We start from the raw sequence: 18451 nt of genomic DNA, 5'->3' as shown, positions 1-18451 counted from the left end.
GTAACCTCCTGTTATAGGACACAATATACCACTAAACATATGACAGTATTCCAACAGACTGAGTTTAGTAACCTCCTGTTATAGGGCACAACATACCACTAAACATATGACAGTATTCCAACAAACTGTGTTTAGTAACCTCCTGTTATAGGACACAAGATACCACTAAACATATGACAGTATTCCAACAGACTGACTTTTAGTAACCTCCTGTTATAGGACACAAGATACCACTAAACATATGACAGTATTCCAACAGACTGAGTTTAGTAACCTCCTGTTATAGGACACAAGATACCACTAAACATATGACAGTATTCCAACGGACTGACTTTTTTAGTAACCTCCTGTTATAGGACACAAGATACCACTAAACATATGACAGTATTCCAACAGACTGACTTTTACTAACCTCCTGTTATAGGACACAACATACCACTAAACATATGACACTATTCCAACAAACTGACTTTTAGTAACCTCCTGTTATATGACAACATACCACTAAACATATGACAATATTCCAATAAACTGACTTTTAGTAACCACTAAACACATGACAGTATTCCAATAAACTGGGGTTTAGTAATATCCTATTTTGACACTATACGTGACTAATAAATATCCTATTACAGTATTCTACTAAGCTGTTTTTGGCAATATTCTGTTATAACACAGTAATTCCAATATGTTGTTTTCAATAGAACATACAATGTCACATACATGCACTAACTGTGTAATAAAGCACTTACTATAAGACTTTCATACACATTCACAGTAATAGAAATGTGTTCAGTTCATGGGTCACATATGTATGTCCTCTTGTATATTATATTGATGGAAGTGAATGGGATGGACAGTCAAATAATTACAGTAAGACAAAGTATATTTCACCCAAAAGCTAAAAAATATATAACATAATTAAAAAAACAAAACAAAACAACCTCACCCCAACCTAGTTAAAGTAACGTAATTTACTGACTTGATTGCACAGCTTAAATGATATTTGTCAAAACAATTCAATGAAAAGTTCAGGTTTACCTATACACTGTAACACACGTACAAACTAGATTTATGGAATTAATACCACAAAGGTATAAGTTATACCGATATCACCATTCAAAAATAGCCATAATAAAATGTATTTTAACATGGTATTACATAATTCAGATTTATTATTCTATAAAAAATAAAACTGGAGTAAACATTTGCTGATACGGTTGGACTAAGAAATCTATATACAGATAGCCAGATGTAGTGATGGGAAGACAAATACCAGTTTACTGCACCATTTGGGGATGAGGGGGTGGGGGGTGGGGGGAGGGGGAATGTGACCCTCTAAAAAAACAAACAAACCCAACAAAAAACATAACACCTACCCTCCTCACCTCCCCCCCCCCCCCCCCCAAAAAAAAAAAGAAGAAGAAAAAAAGAGTGATTTACACAACTCATCTTACCAAGTAAAAAGAAGATAACAGTAAATAACAATATAAAATAAACACTAAGATATGACTCAAAACATTTCTGAGGATTTGGATGATGAGACATGTACATGTTTGTGTTATTACTGGCTTGACAGACATACACCATTTGGGTATTGACTGGTGTAACAACAATGTATTGTGTGTATTTAGAAATAAAATGTCTTTAAAAAGTGCAGTCTGCAAACACATTTAAAACAAAAAGAGGTGATATGTAAACAACAGAGTCTCACATCTATAAACAAACAAACAACATCATGAGATATTAAAACATTCTTACAGTCACAACACTTCCCAGGTTAGCCATCCCATCCCATTTGAACCATCACAACCCAATTAGGATCACCTAACTCAGCTGTCCCCATCACAGCCCAATTGACTCATTACAGTCCACCCCAGCTAGATAAACAAAACCTATTTAACCTTCATAACTGAGCTTTCCCCCATCACAGCCCAAGTGATCTATTACAGTCTAGCCCAGCTAGATAAAAAACAACTGGTTAACCTTCATAACTGAGCTTACCCCATCACAGCCCAAGTGATCCATCACACCCCATGTGATCCAATACAGTCTAGCCCAACTAGTTAAAGGAATGCTAAAGCAAGGCTTTTGGACTGGTGTGCATATTCAAAGATACATAATGCACATTATTGCTTAATATCAACAAGTATAATCACATAGTTAATTAATAAAACGGTCAAATGTGACGGCCATTATATATAACGGGCGCAGCCATTTTGTACCATCCCAGTGAATACGCCCTCTGGCGAGCTGGTGGTTACGTAATACCTAACGTGTCATGTCAGGAATTAGTCTTCGAACTGAAGAAACAAAACATACCTGATTTTTGCGGATGCATCGCAATGTTCTGTAATAATATCTATCCCAGTAACACAGCAACGTGTATATGTGGTTTATATTTCAGTACAAAATAAACCAGCATTGTCAAAGTGTTGAAATAACTGTATTATACTTTGTATATAAATTAACCCACGTACTGAAATAATAGTCGGAGTGTTTTCTTGTTTAATTGGTCTTTTCTTTCCGTGGCCTGTACCTGTGGCTCTTGATTGGCAGGTGTATATTTAGACGGTCCCTAGACACTGTGACTAGACACACTAAAAGGACGTGCCTCTTTTATTAAGATCACAGGGTATTGTGTGATAACCTCAAATTGTAATGGACTTTACCAGCTTTATTACTGTAAGTAATTCTGTAAAACCCTTGATTAAGTAGACTTTCCCATCTAAAATCACAAAACTGACCAATTACGTAGTCCCAGAGAAAAGAAAATTATCACTTTGGTATCGTGAGTGGTCATTTTTGCTCGAACGTATCCTACCAATAGGCCTAATAATATGCATTTTTGATTGGATTTTTTAAAAGAAAAAAGTACTATAACTCCATTTCATTATATTGATGCAAACTGAAATATACTTAGTTAAATAGTTTATTATACTATCAAATCATTTATGTTGTTTTACAAGTCAGGTTGATGAAAGCGAAGCGTTTTGTCGTAAATTAGAGCATTTGTTTACACTGTGCATAATAGAGAAGTTGGACCTGAGCTGACGTCACTTCGCCCTAAGCTATACCACTGGTCGTCACAAAAACGAAACAAAATGGCTGCCCCCAGTTAGCAGGAATAATCACGGTTTTTTATTAATTCTAAAATTACGCGTTTTTCATTTGTTAAAGTGTCAGTATGTGTTGGTGGTCCAGGTATGCATCTTTCCAACACATAAGGCTCTTGTTGGTTAACCTTCATAACTGAGCTTTCCCCATCACACCCCAAGTGATCCATCACAGCCCAGGAAGAATTAATTAAACAACTCTTTCCTTCTTAGTAACAGATATTAAATATTATTATTTATCGCTACACTATTACTATATAAAATTATTAAACATACACCCTGCAAGTGCAATGTGGAAAATGACCAAACAGATATGTTCTGATGCTGATTGAACAAAACATCATGCAAAGTCCTAAAAAACTGAAATGTTTAAAGGATAAAAAAACACAATGAATACCCTTCTGTACAGTTAGGTTTATAAAATGTCACAACAATGAATACTAAGAATCCCTCTATGAGAGGTTGCTTCAGCTAGACAATATTAAAAAGGTGTGACAATCAAAACTCTTAAATTGAAGGTGTATTCTTCTGTTACACTTTTACAAGCAGAAACAATGTTTTTTTCTGACTAAATACACCAAAATAGGACTGACTTAACAAAAAGATCTTTTTTATAAAACATTTAAAATTTAACTACATGTAGGTTGTATAATGATAATCCTTGACTAAATTGTATTTTGCTTTCATTTTGCTTAGAACACAGTCAGCGTAACAGCCAGATCATATTAGTCCTGGTCTGTAGACAAATTGTCAATGATTGTTTACATCTGGAAATGTAATACCTACAGGCATGTCACTGAAGACAATTAAGTTGTACATATCACAGCACTTAATCCACAGCTTTCTGTTTTAGCCAGTTTTCAGAAATACACAATGATTAACGTGAAACACATTCAAAGTTATCCACTGACCAAAAGTATTTTTAAAAACGTTTCTTGTGGAATGCCTAGATTACATCTAAAACTCCATACCAACAAAACAATATCATCCAAATAATTTCATTTATTACTCATTATCAATTTATAGTACTGTAAAATTCAACAATGGTGACCGACAGGTGAATGTGTGATGTCACAGTCTGAATTTGAATTGGATCTCCATACTGACAGAGAACTGCATGGCTGCTATTAACAGACATGTGATGAAGATTTTCTATGTACTTAATATTTTCATCAAGGATTCTTGGCGAATTGACTGTTTAACCGAGTGACTGCACATTACAATTTTGGATATTCTTGACTTAATTATGTAACATTAAACAGGGGTTAAATTAATTGATAGTTATTTATCATAATACATGCAAAAATAACAAAATATAATGCTTGAAAATTTGAGAATGCACTTTTTAAACAAAGTGTTAACGTAACCAAATTGAAAGAAAACAATGATCAGTTGTCTAATTTCTCTACTGGCATAGTGAGTGTAGCTGCTTGTATTGTATAGTACTTAGCCAAGTTAAACATAAAGAAACCTGTTCATTATTGTTTATGAACTCTTTACTGTGATTAACAGCCACAAGTTAGGTATTCATGTAGTAATGTATATAATACTCTTTAAAAATAATAATTTAACTGACAAATACTATATTCTGTGTTCCATTTTGAGTAGTTTCCATTTAGTTAACATAGAGATACATATATAGGTACATGTATTGATAATGACAAAGTGTGATTGGTAGAATTCAGCCAACACCACAGACAATACGAACATGTGTAACAGACATACATGAACAGCTAACAGTAAAACCAAGGCCAGCCTTAAAAAACATTTGCTGTAACACGATGTCAAATCATTCAGGCTTCAGATTTTGTTTTGTTTTGAACAGCCAAAATTTTCTTTCACCAAATATTTTTCCTTTTTAATTACTAATTTTTTCCACCTCATTTTGTTTTTAAATATAGAAATACAAAAAAAGACATGATTAAAAATAAATAAAATGCCTGTTAACAGACCTGCATTTGGCGATAAAATGGTAACCTAGTTTACAGCAAAGTGGGTGTTTTAAGGGTGGCCCAATAACCACACACAGTGAAAGGAAATCAAAACAACAACAATTACCTGTTCACCTCCTTTTTTGTCCTTAAAAAGCAGTGAAAAGATGTTTAAAATAAAATAAAAACTGGGAGGGAAAAACTGACCAAAATATTCAATTTAGAAACAAATATGTGCCATTCTGCATCTTTTTTTCACTATTGACTTTACAAATTAATTTTTTTAAAACATTTTTCTTCAGCAATAAAGTTAACATTTTATATTATTGAAAAAGAAAGTTTTTAATAAAAAGAAACAACTTGATTGCCAAGTATGGTATTAAACCATAAAACTCCAAATGAAGTTATTCTCATGAATATCCTCTGACTATGATAATAAATTTTTAACTATGTCACTATTGTATGTTTGTTTTATGGTTAAACTAAATGCAAGAACTATAATATAATTTCATTACCCATCTGTTTAAAATATCATGGTTTCTATCGAAGTGCTATGTGACAGCACAGCTCTGTTGATGGCACCAAACACCATCCTCTGATTTGAACATGTATGTATCAGTGTCCATCTCTTACAATACTTCAACTTGACCACATTGTTTAAAACAGGGCTACTGGGTAATAAATACGATATAAATGTACTACCATCTCATGTCCAGTTTATGTGCATGGTAAAACAATTTTTACACAGGACATGAACTTACACTAAACGAAACCTTGTTTAATAGCCTACAATTGCATGTTCAATGTTGTATCACCCACATACAGTACTTATTAGTATTTGGTTTTCTGTTAGGTTCATTTCTCTTTTTAACCAACATATTTAATGACAAATTGAAATACACTTACATGTCTACAAATGTACATATTGTTAAGCTGTATTATTATTGTTATTTATACCTTAGAGTTATTCAGAGAAATACACATGGGAGAATTTAAGCTGACGTCTACTATACATGTAGGTATCAAACTATGGACTAGAAACAAAACATGTATTCTGCATTGTTAAGTCAGTGACTGTAAAAAATGTGTACTGACACATAAAATACACTTCTAGATAAAGTATGTTGATAGAGATATGTTTGGGGTTTTTTTTTAAATAAAAATTTCAATCAATACAATGTTTAAGAAACATTGAAAACATTCAAATATTTTGGTCAGTTTTGATAAGCATGGGTTAAAAATTAATTCACGTTTTGTCAGCTAGCTTACAAAAAATAAAATAAATACTGCAAAATATGACAAAATAACTACCGGTACCATAAGAGCAACTCAAATTATAAAACTAAAACAATACCAAATATGCATAAAAGGCAATTATATGTTATAACATAAGAAAACAATATATAAATAAAGTACAGCAAATGCAACATAACATTCAAACATATTAGTCTTCAGGCTTTGCATGGGTCAGATGAGAAACTATCACCAGGTTTAAACATTAATTAATGTTTGCAAAATAGTCACCAACATTGTTTTAATATTTTATTTAAAAAAAAGAATTTAAATCTGCAAATCCCGACTTATTCAACACTTCAATTATGTGCCATCAATATATTTTGTTTAAATTGTTTCTTCAATAAGTAATTGTTATAACTGATGTTGCATGATTTTACAACTGCAAGCCACAAGACTATCAAACTAAGAAAAACAATATGAAACAATATTAAACATAGACTGTTGTAATGAAATAAACAATAATCATGACAAATAAACAACTAACTTTGTAGAAGTCTTTAATACATGTATTAAACTTTATAAAAGTATTCAATAACAGAAATAAATCAAATAGCAAAAGTAAAATGAGTTTTTTGCTTTTTTAAGTTATAAACATTTATTAAAGTTTTTTTCCAGAAAAACAACAATTTAAAAATAAAGACTTTTACACAAGTGATGACAAAGGTTTACCAACATGCAACACGATTTATATTTTTTAAATACTTCTTCTCATTGCATACTGTTACTTACAATAGTTTTTAATATATTCTTTATTGATAGTGTATCCTGCTTGTATTTGAAAATCAAATGGTAATGGGCATCAGATTGGTCAATTGTAATAGGAAGACTGAGTCAAGCATTGGCGATAAGAGGCTTACGCTTTACAACGTGTATTTGCATATGGCAAAGACTAAAAATAATATTTTAATTAATAAAATGGATTTAAACTATATACCCACTAGACAGCCAGTCTACCAAGGTGCTTTGACCCCATGGCCACTCTGATTAGCTCTACACCTGGATAAAGCCATTTCTCGTAGCCATTGTAATCGCTTCACCAAGACGGGATAGGAAATGTTTTAAAGCCACTTAATCACACTGACATTACTCTGGGAATTAACACCTTCCTGAAGGATACTATTACTGACTGACATTTGTAAGAGTTTTGAAAAAACAAACCCCAAAAACCCGACCTACCTGTACTAAATGAACCACAGCATCTTTACTATCACCCGTCATTGCGCTCTGAAAAAAACACACAACAAGAGTTTATTGAAGAAAAACAAAATATCTACACATAGTCAGTTTCATATGTGGTGAGACAAGCATGTGCAAAAAACAAAACAGATGTACATTGAACATTTCACAGACCGTAACAGTAATAATGACTTACAAGGAATACACATCTCTGATTCTATTTGAAATAAATCAAAATGTACAACATGCAATTATTAATATCATTAATGAGCTGAACAGGATACATCTTTAGAGTCATTAGTTTTTATTCTTGCTTTTTTTTCTTAATTACTACTGAATTAGATAAAATTATTTTGTGCTTTGTACTACGACCACAAAAAATGTGTTTTAAAGATACACATATATGTGTAATAACTGCATGTGTCCAGTTCAAAATGCACTTTCTGAAAACACTACTACTTGTACTTGCAAATCGTTTTCGTTTATTGAATACCCATGCAGATGCTGGCCAGTGCCAAAGATGTGGCCTACTATAAATGATATACGTTGTACATCCATCGTAAAACCAACTAAACTCACAGGTCAAGCACTGGAGCTGAACAACTAAAGACTCACTAAAACTACCAAACTCAGTTCTTTAGCTACAGGGGGCCAACACATCATCATGTAGTATCGGGTATTCTAGTAGCACCCACAGTCATGCTCTATCGTCCAACAGGTTGACAAAAGTACCCCGGTAAGCACTTTGTCAGTTTCAGGTTCTCTACTATCAAATCAATTCTCACTGCCGACTGTGTTAATGTTTTGTAATGAAACACCTTTACACAGTATATGAACCTCCCCAAACAGTACATGTATAAAAAGTATGACCCCTCACATTTAATCTACCTGAAAGAAAATGAGGTGTCAAATAACATTTAAGAGATTTTAAGAACACTAATTGTTTTTATTAGCCTTCATTTCGGCAGAAAATTGCAGTACTGTTCAGTTCTAATTGTACCCTATAGTATTTTGAACTAGTAGTGTTCACAAAATGAAATTAAATAATTTAACGTGAATAGATAAACATACTTTCACAAATAATTAATGTCACATATTAATTATTACCATTATACCAATCAATGTAGTTGCTGCGTTTGCCATAAATATTTGACGAGCGTATCTGAAAACTGTGCCCGAGACATCCAGGAGAGAGTATGAAACTACAAGTGGTGGTCGTAATATGTTGTAAATTAACACAGCATGACACATCCAAATCACTGCAATTACTAGTAGCAAGAGTACTGAACACAGGAAGTGAGGTCACATACACACACTGGATGTGATATCAATGCAAACAGGAACAAGACTAAGCTCAATGGTACAGTGTATGCTCAACTTTGATATGTGTGATCAGTATTATTGAGTTATTTCCCATTCCAACCAGTGATTCACAACCAATATATCAAAGATTGGGGTATTATTATTTTTTAAAGATCTCTTGCTGCTAATAAAAAAATAATTTATTCAATGAAATTTGAAAGACTGTTCCTAGAATAGCATGCTTGAACTTTAATGAAATATTAGCACAAGATCAAGTTAAAATAATAAAATAAATAAATAAATAAATAAACAGTAGTCCTGAACAATTTGCTTCAGTATAGTGAAGGTCTCTAACATTCTCACACCCTTAGAGTTCTCCATTTGCATGTTTTGAGTTCTTGCCATCTCTGCAAACCTAACTCCTTGTATGAACACGGACCATATTATACACAGCCACTGATCAAACACTATGCTGGGGAGTCACTACCCACAATGCCCCATGCCGGAGCCACTGATCAAACACTATGCTGGGGACTCACTACCCACAATGCCCCATGCCGGAGCCACTGATCAAACACTATGCTGGGGAGTCACTACCCACAATGCTCCATGCCGGAGCCACTGATCAAACACTATGCTGGGGAGTCACTACCCACAATGCTCCATGCCGGAGCCACTGATCAAACACTATGCTGGGGAGTCACTACCCACAATGCCCCATGCCGGAGCCACTGATCAAACACTATGCTGGGGACTCACTACCCACAATGCTCCATGATGGAGCCACTGATCAAATACTATGCTGGGGACTCACTACCCACAATGCTCCATGCCGGAGCCACTGATCAAATACTATGCTGGGACGTCACTACTCACAATGCTCTATGCCAGATCCACTGATCAAATACTATGCTGGGGACTCACTACCCACAATGCTCCATGCCGGAGCCACTGATCAAATACTATGCTGGGGAGTCACTACCCACAATGCCCCATGCCGGAGCCACTGATCAAACACTATGCTGGGGACTCACTACCCACAATGCTCCATGCCGGAGCCACTGATCAAACACTATGCTGGGGAGTCACTACCCACAATGCCCCATGCCAGAGCCACTGATCAAACACTATGCTGGGGACTCACTACCCACAATGCTCCATGCTGGAGCCACTGATCAAATACTATGCTGGAGACTCACTACCCACAATGCTCCATGCTGGAGCCACTGATCAAACACTATGCTGGGGCATCACTACCCACAATGCCCCATGCTGGAGCCACTGATCAAATACTATGCTGGGGACTCACTACCCACAATGCTCCATGCCGGAGCCGCTGATCAAACACTATGCTGGGGCATCACTACCCACAATGCCCCATGCTGGAGCCACTGATCAAATACTATGCTGGGGACTCAGTACCTACAATGCTCCATGCTGGAACCACTGATCAAACACTATGCTGGGGAGTCACTACCCACAATGCCAGAGCCACTGATCAAACACTATGCTGGGAAGTCACTACCCACAATGCTCCATGCCAGAGCCACTGATCAAACACTACGCTGCAGTTGGGGAGTCACTACCCACAATGCCCCATGCCGGACGAAGTGAAGACATGCGAGGAAAACGTCCCACGCACGGGATGATGAGAAATATCTCCCTCTTCACCAAATATTTCAACTTCTCCGCTGTCTAAGACGGAATGCGCCCATGGAAAACCGTCAAATGAGTCCTGTGACAGGCCTGGATTATTGTCGACCTCCGTGTAATGGGAAACCTGTTCAACCCAGGACTCGGCCTGATCAGAGGTGGGCAGAGACATGCCATCATCAAAATACAGAGCCTCACCCACACCTGGGCTGCACTGGGAAGGTATGAACAAAGCAAAACAAGCTTTAAACAAGGCAGATATAAACCTATACAGAAGTAAGTACATTCACCCGTAATTCATTCAAAATACAGCTTTAAACAAGGCAGATATAAACCTATACAGAAGTAAGTACATTCACCCGTAATTCATTCAAAACAAGCTTAAAACAAGCTTTAAACAAGGCAGATATAAACCTATACAGAAGTAAGTACATTCACCCGTAATTCATTCAAAATACAGCTTTAAACAAGGCAGATATAAACCTATACAGAAGTAAGTACATTCACCCGTAATTCATTCAAAATACAGCTTTAAACAAGGCAGATATAAACCTATACAGAAGTAAGTACATTCACCCGTAATTCATTCAAAATACAGCTTTAAACAAGGCAGATATAAACCTATACAGAAGTAAGTACATTCACCCGTAATTCATTCAAAACAAGCTTAAAACAAGCTTTAAACAAGGCAGATATAAACCTATACAGAAGTAAGTACATTCACCCGTAATTCATTCAAAATACAGCTTTAAACAAGGCAGATATAAACCTATACAGAAGTAAGTACATTCACCCGTAATTCATTCAAAACAAGCTTTAAACAAGGCAGATATAAACCTATACAGAAGTAAGTACATTCACCCGTAATTCATTCAAAACAAGCTTTAAACATGGCAGATATAAACCTATACAGAAGTAAGTACATTCACCCGTAATTCATTCAAAACAAGCTTAAAACAAGCTTTAAACAAGGCAGATATAAACCTATATAGAAGTAAGTACATTCACCCGTAATTCATTCAAAACAAGCTTAAAACAAGGCAGATATAAACCTATACAGAAGTAAGTACATTCACCCGTAATTCATTCAAAACAAGCTTTAAACAAGGCAGATATAAACCTATACAGAAGTAAGTACATTCACCCGTAATTCATTCAAAACAAGCTTAAAACAAGCTTTAAACAAGGCAGATATAAACCTATACAGAAGTAAGTACATTCACCCGTAATTCATTCAAAACAAGCTTTAAACAAGGCAGATATAAACCTATACAGAAGTAAGTACATTCACCCGTAATTCATTCAAAACAAGCTTTAAACAAGGCAGATATAAACCTATACAGAAGTAAGTACATTCACCCGTAATTCATTCAAAACAAGCTTTAAACAAGGCAGATATAAACCTATACAGAAGTAAGTACATTCACCCGTAATTCATTCAAAATACAGTTTTATGACAAGAATTCCTTGGAATAAAAAATGTATCGCCTACCGTAAATGTTTTTGGTGCACTGTGATGAACACCCAAGTTTTATTGACCTAGAACTTATAGTTTGTGAGAAACTGATGTAAACTTTAACGTTAACCCCAAAGTTGACGCCATCACCACTGCCATTAAAAAAGTAATATCAATATCTCATATTTTTATTTCATTGAGGTGAGACAATAAAAATAAAGTCTGTCTAAAACTTAAGGTAAAGTTTTTAATGTTTCATCAACCATATGTTAACATCTTCAGGAGAAAACTCAATATAAAAAACTGGAGTATTAAAACGGCTCAAATGAAAAACTAAATTTAAAATACATTCACAGAAATTAAGAACTAAAAAAGAAACAACTTCACGTTTTAACAGGGCCGACCCTAGCAAGGTGTGCACAGGAGAGAACAATACCAAACCCCCAAAATGAGAACAATGCCATTTTTTTTTTTAAAGTGTCCTTTTTGTCCAACTGGAGAAAACCCTATATTACTATGACCTAGTTCTGTTTTTATTGACTTACACTTAGTTTAGGCTAGGTACAATACAGATTAAAAATGCATACGTTAACTTCCCTTGCATGTAATTGAATATTCAGTACATTCATCTTTCAATTACTTGCTAATCTTTTATTTCCAAATATATTCATAAAACATTTTCATTCTGTTGCATTAATTTCCTTTAAGGTGTTTGCACTCAAATATCAAGACAAAATTATTTTATTTGGGTTTCAAATAATGAAAAATGAAAGGACACCCTCACCCCAAATTGATTGTGTAATAAATAGTCTTGATGAAGTATCGTTAGAGATCCTGGTGCCATATAACATTTCACAGCATTCACATTGGCCCAAGATATGGTGCCATATGACACTTCACAGCATTCACAATGGACTAACTGACCCAAGATCTGGTGCCGTATGACACTTCACAGCATTCACAATGTACTCACTGACCCAAGATCTGGTGCCGTATGACACTTCACAGCATTCACAATAGACTAACTGACCCAAGATCTGGTCCCGTATGACACTTCACAGCATTCACAATGGACTCACTGACCCAAGATCTGGTGCCATATGACACTTCACAGCATTCACAGTGGACTCAATGACCCAAGATCTGGTGCCATGACACTTCACAGCATTGACAATGGACTAACTGACCCAAGATCTGGTGCCGTATGACACTTCACAGCATTCACAATGTACTCACTGACCCAAGATCTGGTGCCGTATGACACTTCACAGCATTCACAGTGGACTCACTGACCAAAGATCAGGTGCCGTATGACACTTCACAGCATTCAGAGTGGACTCACTAAGCCAAGATCTGGTGCCATATGACACTTCACAGCAGTCACAGTGGACTCACTAACCCAAGATCTGGTGCCGTATGACACTTCACAGCATTCACAATGGACTCAATGACCCAAGATCTGGTGCCATATGACACTTCACAGCATTCACAATGGACTCACTGACCCAAGATCTGGTGCCATATGACACTTCACAGCATTCACAATGGACTCACTGACCCAAGATCTGGTGCCATATGACACTTCACAGCATTCACAATGGACTCACTGACCCAAGATCTGGTGCCATATGACACTTCACAGCATTCACAATGGACTCACTGACCCAAGATCTCATATTTACGGTACTGTTTAAAGCCTCTAACCACATTGAACCAGCTTAAGTCATGTACACAATTTTATTAAAGCTACCCCTTACCGTTTCTCTCATTTTGTCTGTCTATAATACTAGTATGTCTCTTTCTGCTCTCTATCTCTCTGTCTGCCTGCCCCCACCCCCCCAACCTCTCTCACTGACAGACCTCTGTCTATCACTCACTAACTCCAAGTGTTAAACATTGTAAATTAAAATCTGGATGCAGATGCAAAAGTACATTTTTAAAATTATTATTATATTAATATGTTATTCCACCACACCAAGGAACATACATGTTATTTCTTATGTTAAAAACATCTGGGTTCAAATGAAGATGGAGATGGCAATATCTGGGGTCAAATGTTAACAATCATTTTAAGTTAAGAACATATTGGTTCAAATGATAAAAATTATTGATACATTTAAATTTTGATGTAAAGAACTGTATTCAAAAGCTGAAAAGCATACCTGTAATTGTTTGAGATAACATGATGTCAGTGTTCTCCAACTTTTATGCGACCAGGTTGGCGGACATGTGAGGCCATGGGCCTCACAAACGAGTGAACGAAGTCCACGAGAGGGGGGGGGGGGGGGGGGGGGTGAGGACTTCGCCCCCTCTCACACCGGAATTTTCTTTAAATCTTAAGTCACAAAAGGTGCTTTTTTTCTGGCATTTAATAGTTGATTTAAATAAAGTTAACCATAATCTATCTCATGATCTGCCGAACCGGTACCGGTCACGCTGAAGTAGTAGGGCCTAGATGATCATAGGCCTAAATGTGTGCGGCCAGTGAGCTAATCTCACCCGGAATAGATGCGATTTCCTGGCATCTGGGGATAGTATTTTGCCGTCTTTCATTGCATAAAATATTATTCTCGATTTATGGTTTTCAACATGCCAACAGCCAGCAATAGACAATTCCCCTGCATGAAATTTGCCCGGACCCTTGTCAATTACTCGCAAGGACTAAGATTTACTAAAAATCATAATATGCAAATTGCCAATGATGAAGTGACGGGCGGCTGTCTGTCAAAAATTACCGCTTGCTGATTGGATCAGAGTAGCCAAGCTGTTGAGAGGCAATCTACGTTGCACCACTGAGATTGTGCCGCTTGTATTAACGACTCCCGCTTTAACACTGCTGGATATTGGGGAGGCCCGGCTTTAAATTTGTTCGACGCGTGGACATTTTGCAACTGGTATATCGGTGATTTTACCACCTGGAATTTTTAGCAGGGATCCAATCAGATTCGTTCTTACAAATGTGTTGAATTAGAATATTATTATTATATGTTCCAAGTCCAAGTACAGGCTAAATATAGCGATAGGTGAATAGAACTGACGGAAGTTTTTTTCGTCATAGCGGACTGATTTTCGACTTGGCGGCATTTTTTACCAGCTTGGCGGACCCGTCTGCGAAAATCTTCAGCTTGGCGGCGCAAATTCTCAGCTTGGCGGGTGTACAAGCCGCTTACTGGGGTTGGAGAACACTGACATGATGGAACTATTTAAACTATGGTCATCCGAGTTGATGCTTACCTTTCCCTGTGTGAGCTGTTCACCATTCAGCTCGTGGGGTTCCCCAGCCGCAGCGGCAGCAGCGTCTATCTTCTCATCAAGAACACGGGCCGCCGGGTGTCTCACCTTCGCCTGTCGACCGCCACCTGATGACTTACTGGAGGCAGTCAACACATCATCAGGACTGAAACAGGGAAACAGTCTCTTAGAGATAGGTCAACAAAGCATCCAACATGTCATCTGTCTATTAGAGATAGGTCAACAAGGCATTCAACACATCATCAGGGAGTGGGAGAGGACATGACATACATTTAGGGGATAACCGATATACGTCCGCAAATCGGAAAACACAGTAGGGTTATCCCTATTCTAATTAAACTGTTTGCTGTCACATTTTCAGTAAGAATAAGCATATAAACGTCGTCAGCTGGTGACGTCATTAGGCAGCTCACTAACAGACGATGGGTGGTTGGACAGTTAGCGGCTCGAACACAGATGTGTAATTTGACATATTTAATCTGCTCTCATGATTAGGTAACGACTAATAAAGAATAATATGTTCATTTCTGACATAAAAACGTCTCAGTATTTAACGACTTCTGTAGGTAATATGAACGCTAGAAAAATTGTCTTTATGACGTCATTACAAAACAACCCTGTTCTTTGCTTAGCCTATGATGTATTTCTGCCAGAAAATTTGTGACCAGTATATCGGTGATTTTACCATCTGAAATTTTTAGTAGAGATCCAATCAGATTCGTTCTTACAAATATGTTGAATTAGAATAGACAATAATCAGAACACAGAAAACCAACTGACAAACATACATGTTAAAAAGTTGGTCTCAGTCAACATTCGGGTAAAAAACAAGTACACATTATTTGCATGACCATTTCACATTATAAGTACATGTACCACTATGTCAAATGATATTGGAAACAGACTGGTCAAAACTGATCTTATGCCAGAGGTTAGTTATGATCATGAGGTATGACTAATTTTTGTTTTACAAATGGCACATGCTGCTAAATACAATACTGTTAAAAACTTGGCACTTTCCAGCTGCCCTGTCTGTGTATGGCCTGCTTATTAAAAGAACAACATGAATGACATTCAACAGGCCCCGTGATTGACAATGCTCTGGGGTATCATTACATAAACATTCCTCTCCACTCAAACTGCACTTATAGATTTGCACATGAATTGAACCACATCAACTGAATGTGTTAAGAAACGTGAGTCAAGGCTGAAATTGGTGTATTGATTCCGCATCACTCACACGTGCTAAATAGTTGGTGGTCAGCACAGATTTCTCATTCCACTGTAGCACTGGGTTCCATTTGTTGACACTCTGTGGTATAGTGCCAGTACTCAGCTAAAGCCAAGAGTCACAGGAAAACCAATAACTCTCGATAAACAAACTACAAATGTAGGTAGCTTTAGATCTCACTTGCACATTTTTGTAGTGGTGTTGTTGTTTCACATTACGGACATTTAGATTCTTCATGACAGTCGTAATATTTCACATTGTCAAGCTTTACAGCTGTTAATATTATTATTTTATGACTCATTAGTCAAATTACTTTTTGTCTTGTGCATACTTAGCTTACATAGAAATGATTTTGAGAGTTTATTAAAGAAATTGTTTCCCACCTGGTGATCAGTACTGGATCATCACATATTTGAACTGACATAATATCAATGCACTATATTTGTACATTGGAGTGAAATTATTTGTAACAGAATAATACAGCAGAGTTCCAGCTGTTGTTCGCTATTGTCACTAACTGCCAAGTAACCAAATATAACCATTAACCTGAATTTATGTTTAACAACATTTCAGCACATTTTAAACAACAAGTATGGCCATTTGGTTTCTAAGGTATGGATATTTCGACACTTGGTCAAAAGAGAATGATTAAATCAAAACATGTAGGTGCCATACAGGTTTATCCTTCCAAAAAGCAGCAAAGGATCTTTTAAATGCACTATCCCTTAGACAGGACAGTACATTCCACACTGTTTGATACAACAGGTTGGGAAATAACCTGATTCCATCAAGAGCCATTGATCCAGCAACCCACAGCGCCTCCTGTTATCACTCTACCACTGAGCTACATCGTGCCCCTCAAACTGAGGCTATTTAAAACTGAGGATAAAGTTATTTCGTTCTACATGAGCATGTTGCACGGCTTCTGGGCTGTACTCCATTGATCAGACTGATGCTAGTAATGACTCAGCCCTGTAACTGATATACACTACATGTATTATGTATAACACTTCACCACCAGCTGTGTAACGGTGAAGACAGGAAAACGTATGTAGTGATGTGTGTGTGTGGCTAGTGTTTTTCCATTTAACCCATTCACTCAACCACAACGTCTTCATGGCTATTGTCACAGACTGTTCGTGACCAGGCTCTATGATTGTCATAATTGTCCTGTCATTAACATGTTTAATTTAACACCACTCAACTCACCTGGTGGTAGATGCTTCATCTGGTAGCTCCGAACCTGATCGCTGTCCTTTTCTTTTTGATGATTCTACAAAACAACCAGAAAATTTGGAAATATATAAATGAAACTGAACATTTAAGACTGACCACACTGTTGCTGAAATCTGCTACAAACTGATGTAGTTATCAGCTGGTTACCCACTTGCTGACCATCCCTCTTCCAACAAACACACAATCACACACTTTGGGATAATTACACCATATTAAAACATGTATTCCACAAGCTTCTAGTAATGCCACTGCCTGGCCTATCAAGTCAATGGAGAAACCGCGGGGAGAAGAGTGGCACATACGTAAGTCAATCACTTCATTTAAAATGGCTGTATTCATTATTAATGTTAATGGACAGAAAACTATTAACACCATTTTTTTTAAAGACAAGAAAAACTTCCACTTACACAGTAAATGTAAAAAAAAAAAAAAAAAAAAAAAAAAAAAGGGAAAAGGGAGGGGCTGTAGTTAATTGACAAGAGAAATGGCGAAGTGGCCTCCATGGTTTGCTATCTATACTGATGGAAAGAAATAAAGGATCACACATAACGACTGCATCAAAAATCAATTCATATTGTCAGAAGTTGACTGGGAACATATGGGCAACACATTCAACACTACAGACATTCAATCCCACATTACAACTTGGTATGAAATACAGACATTATTACGCTAGTAGTGAATTAAATTTGGTCTACAATTCGATGTGTTCCCTATTTCTTTCGATCAGTATATATCAAACTACCTCTACTACTAATGTTAATGGAAAGAAAATCACTGTTATGTTTGTGAAGACAGAACC

At 36.4% G+C, this 18451-nt stretch overlaps 1 protein-coding gene across 1 annotated transcript in view; it reads right to left on the bottom strand.

Annotated features, from left to right (window-relative positions):
* Positions 1-18451, bottom strand: part of LOC121383887 (transforming acidic coiled-coil-containing protein 3-like) — a 67715-nt gene that overhangs the window by 16918 nt on the left and 32346 nt on the right. Inside the window, exons 5-8 of the mRNA XM_041513984.1 lie at positions 17623-17686; positions 15165-15327; positions 7520-7567; positions 5175-5195 (exon numbers count right to left, since the gene is read on the bottom strand). Coding sequence (XP_041369918.1) covers positions 5175-5195; positions 7520-7567; positions 15165-15327; positions 17623-17686 — 296 coding nt within the window. The remainder of the gene's footprint in view (positions 1-5174; positions 5196-7519; positions 7568-15164; positions 15328-17622; positions 17687-18451) is intronic.

This window comes from Gigantopelta aegis, chromosome 10 (assembly GCF_016097555.1).
Source record: "Gigantopelta aegis isolate Gae_Host chromosome 10, Gae_host_genome, whole genome shotgun sequence".
In the NCBI taxonomy this organism is placed as follows: domain Eukaryota; kingdom Metazoa; phylum Mollusca; class Gastropoda; order Neomphalida; family Peltospiridae; genus Gigantopelta; species Gigantopelta aegis.
This window is presented reverse-complemented; position numbering and strand designations above follow the sequence as displayed.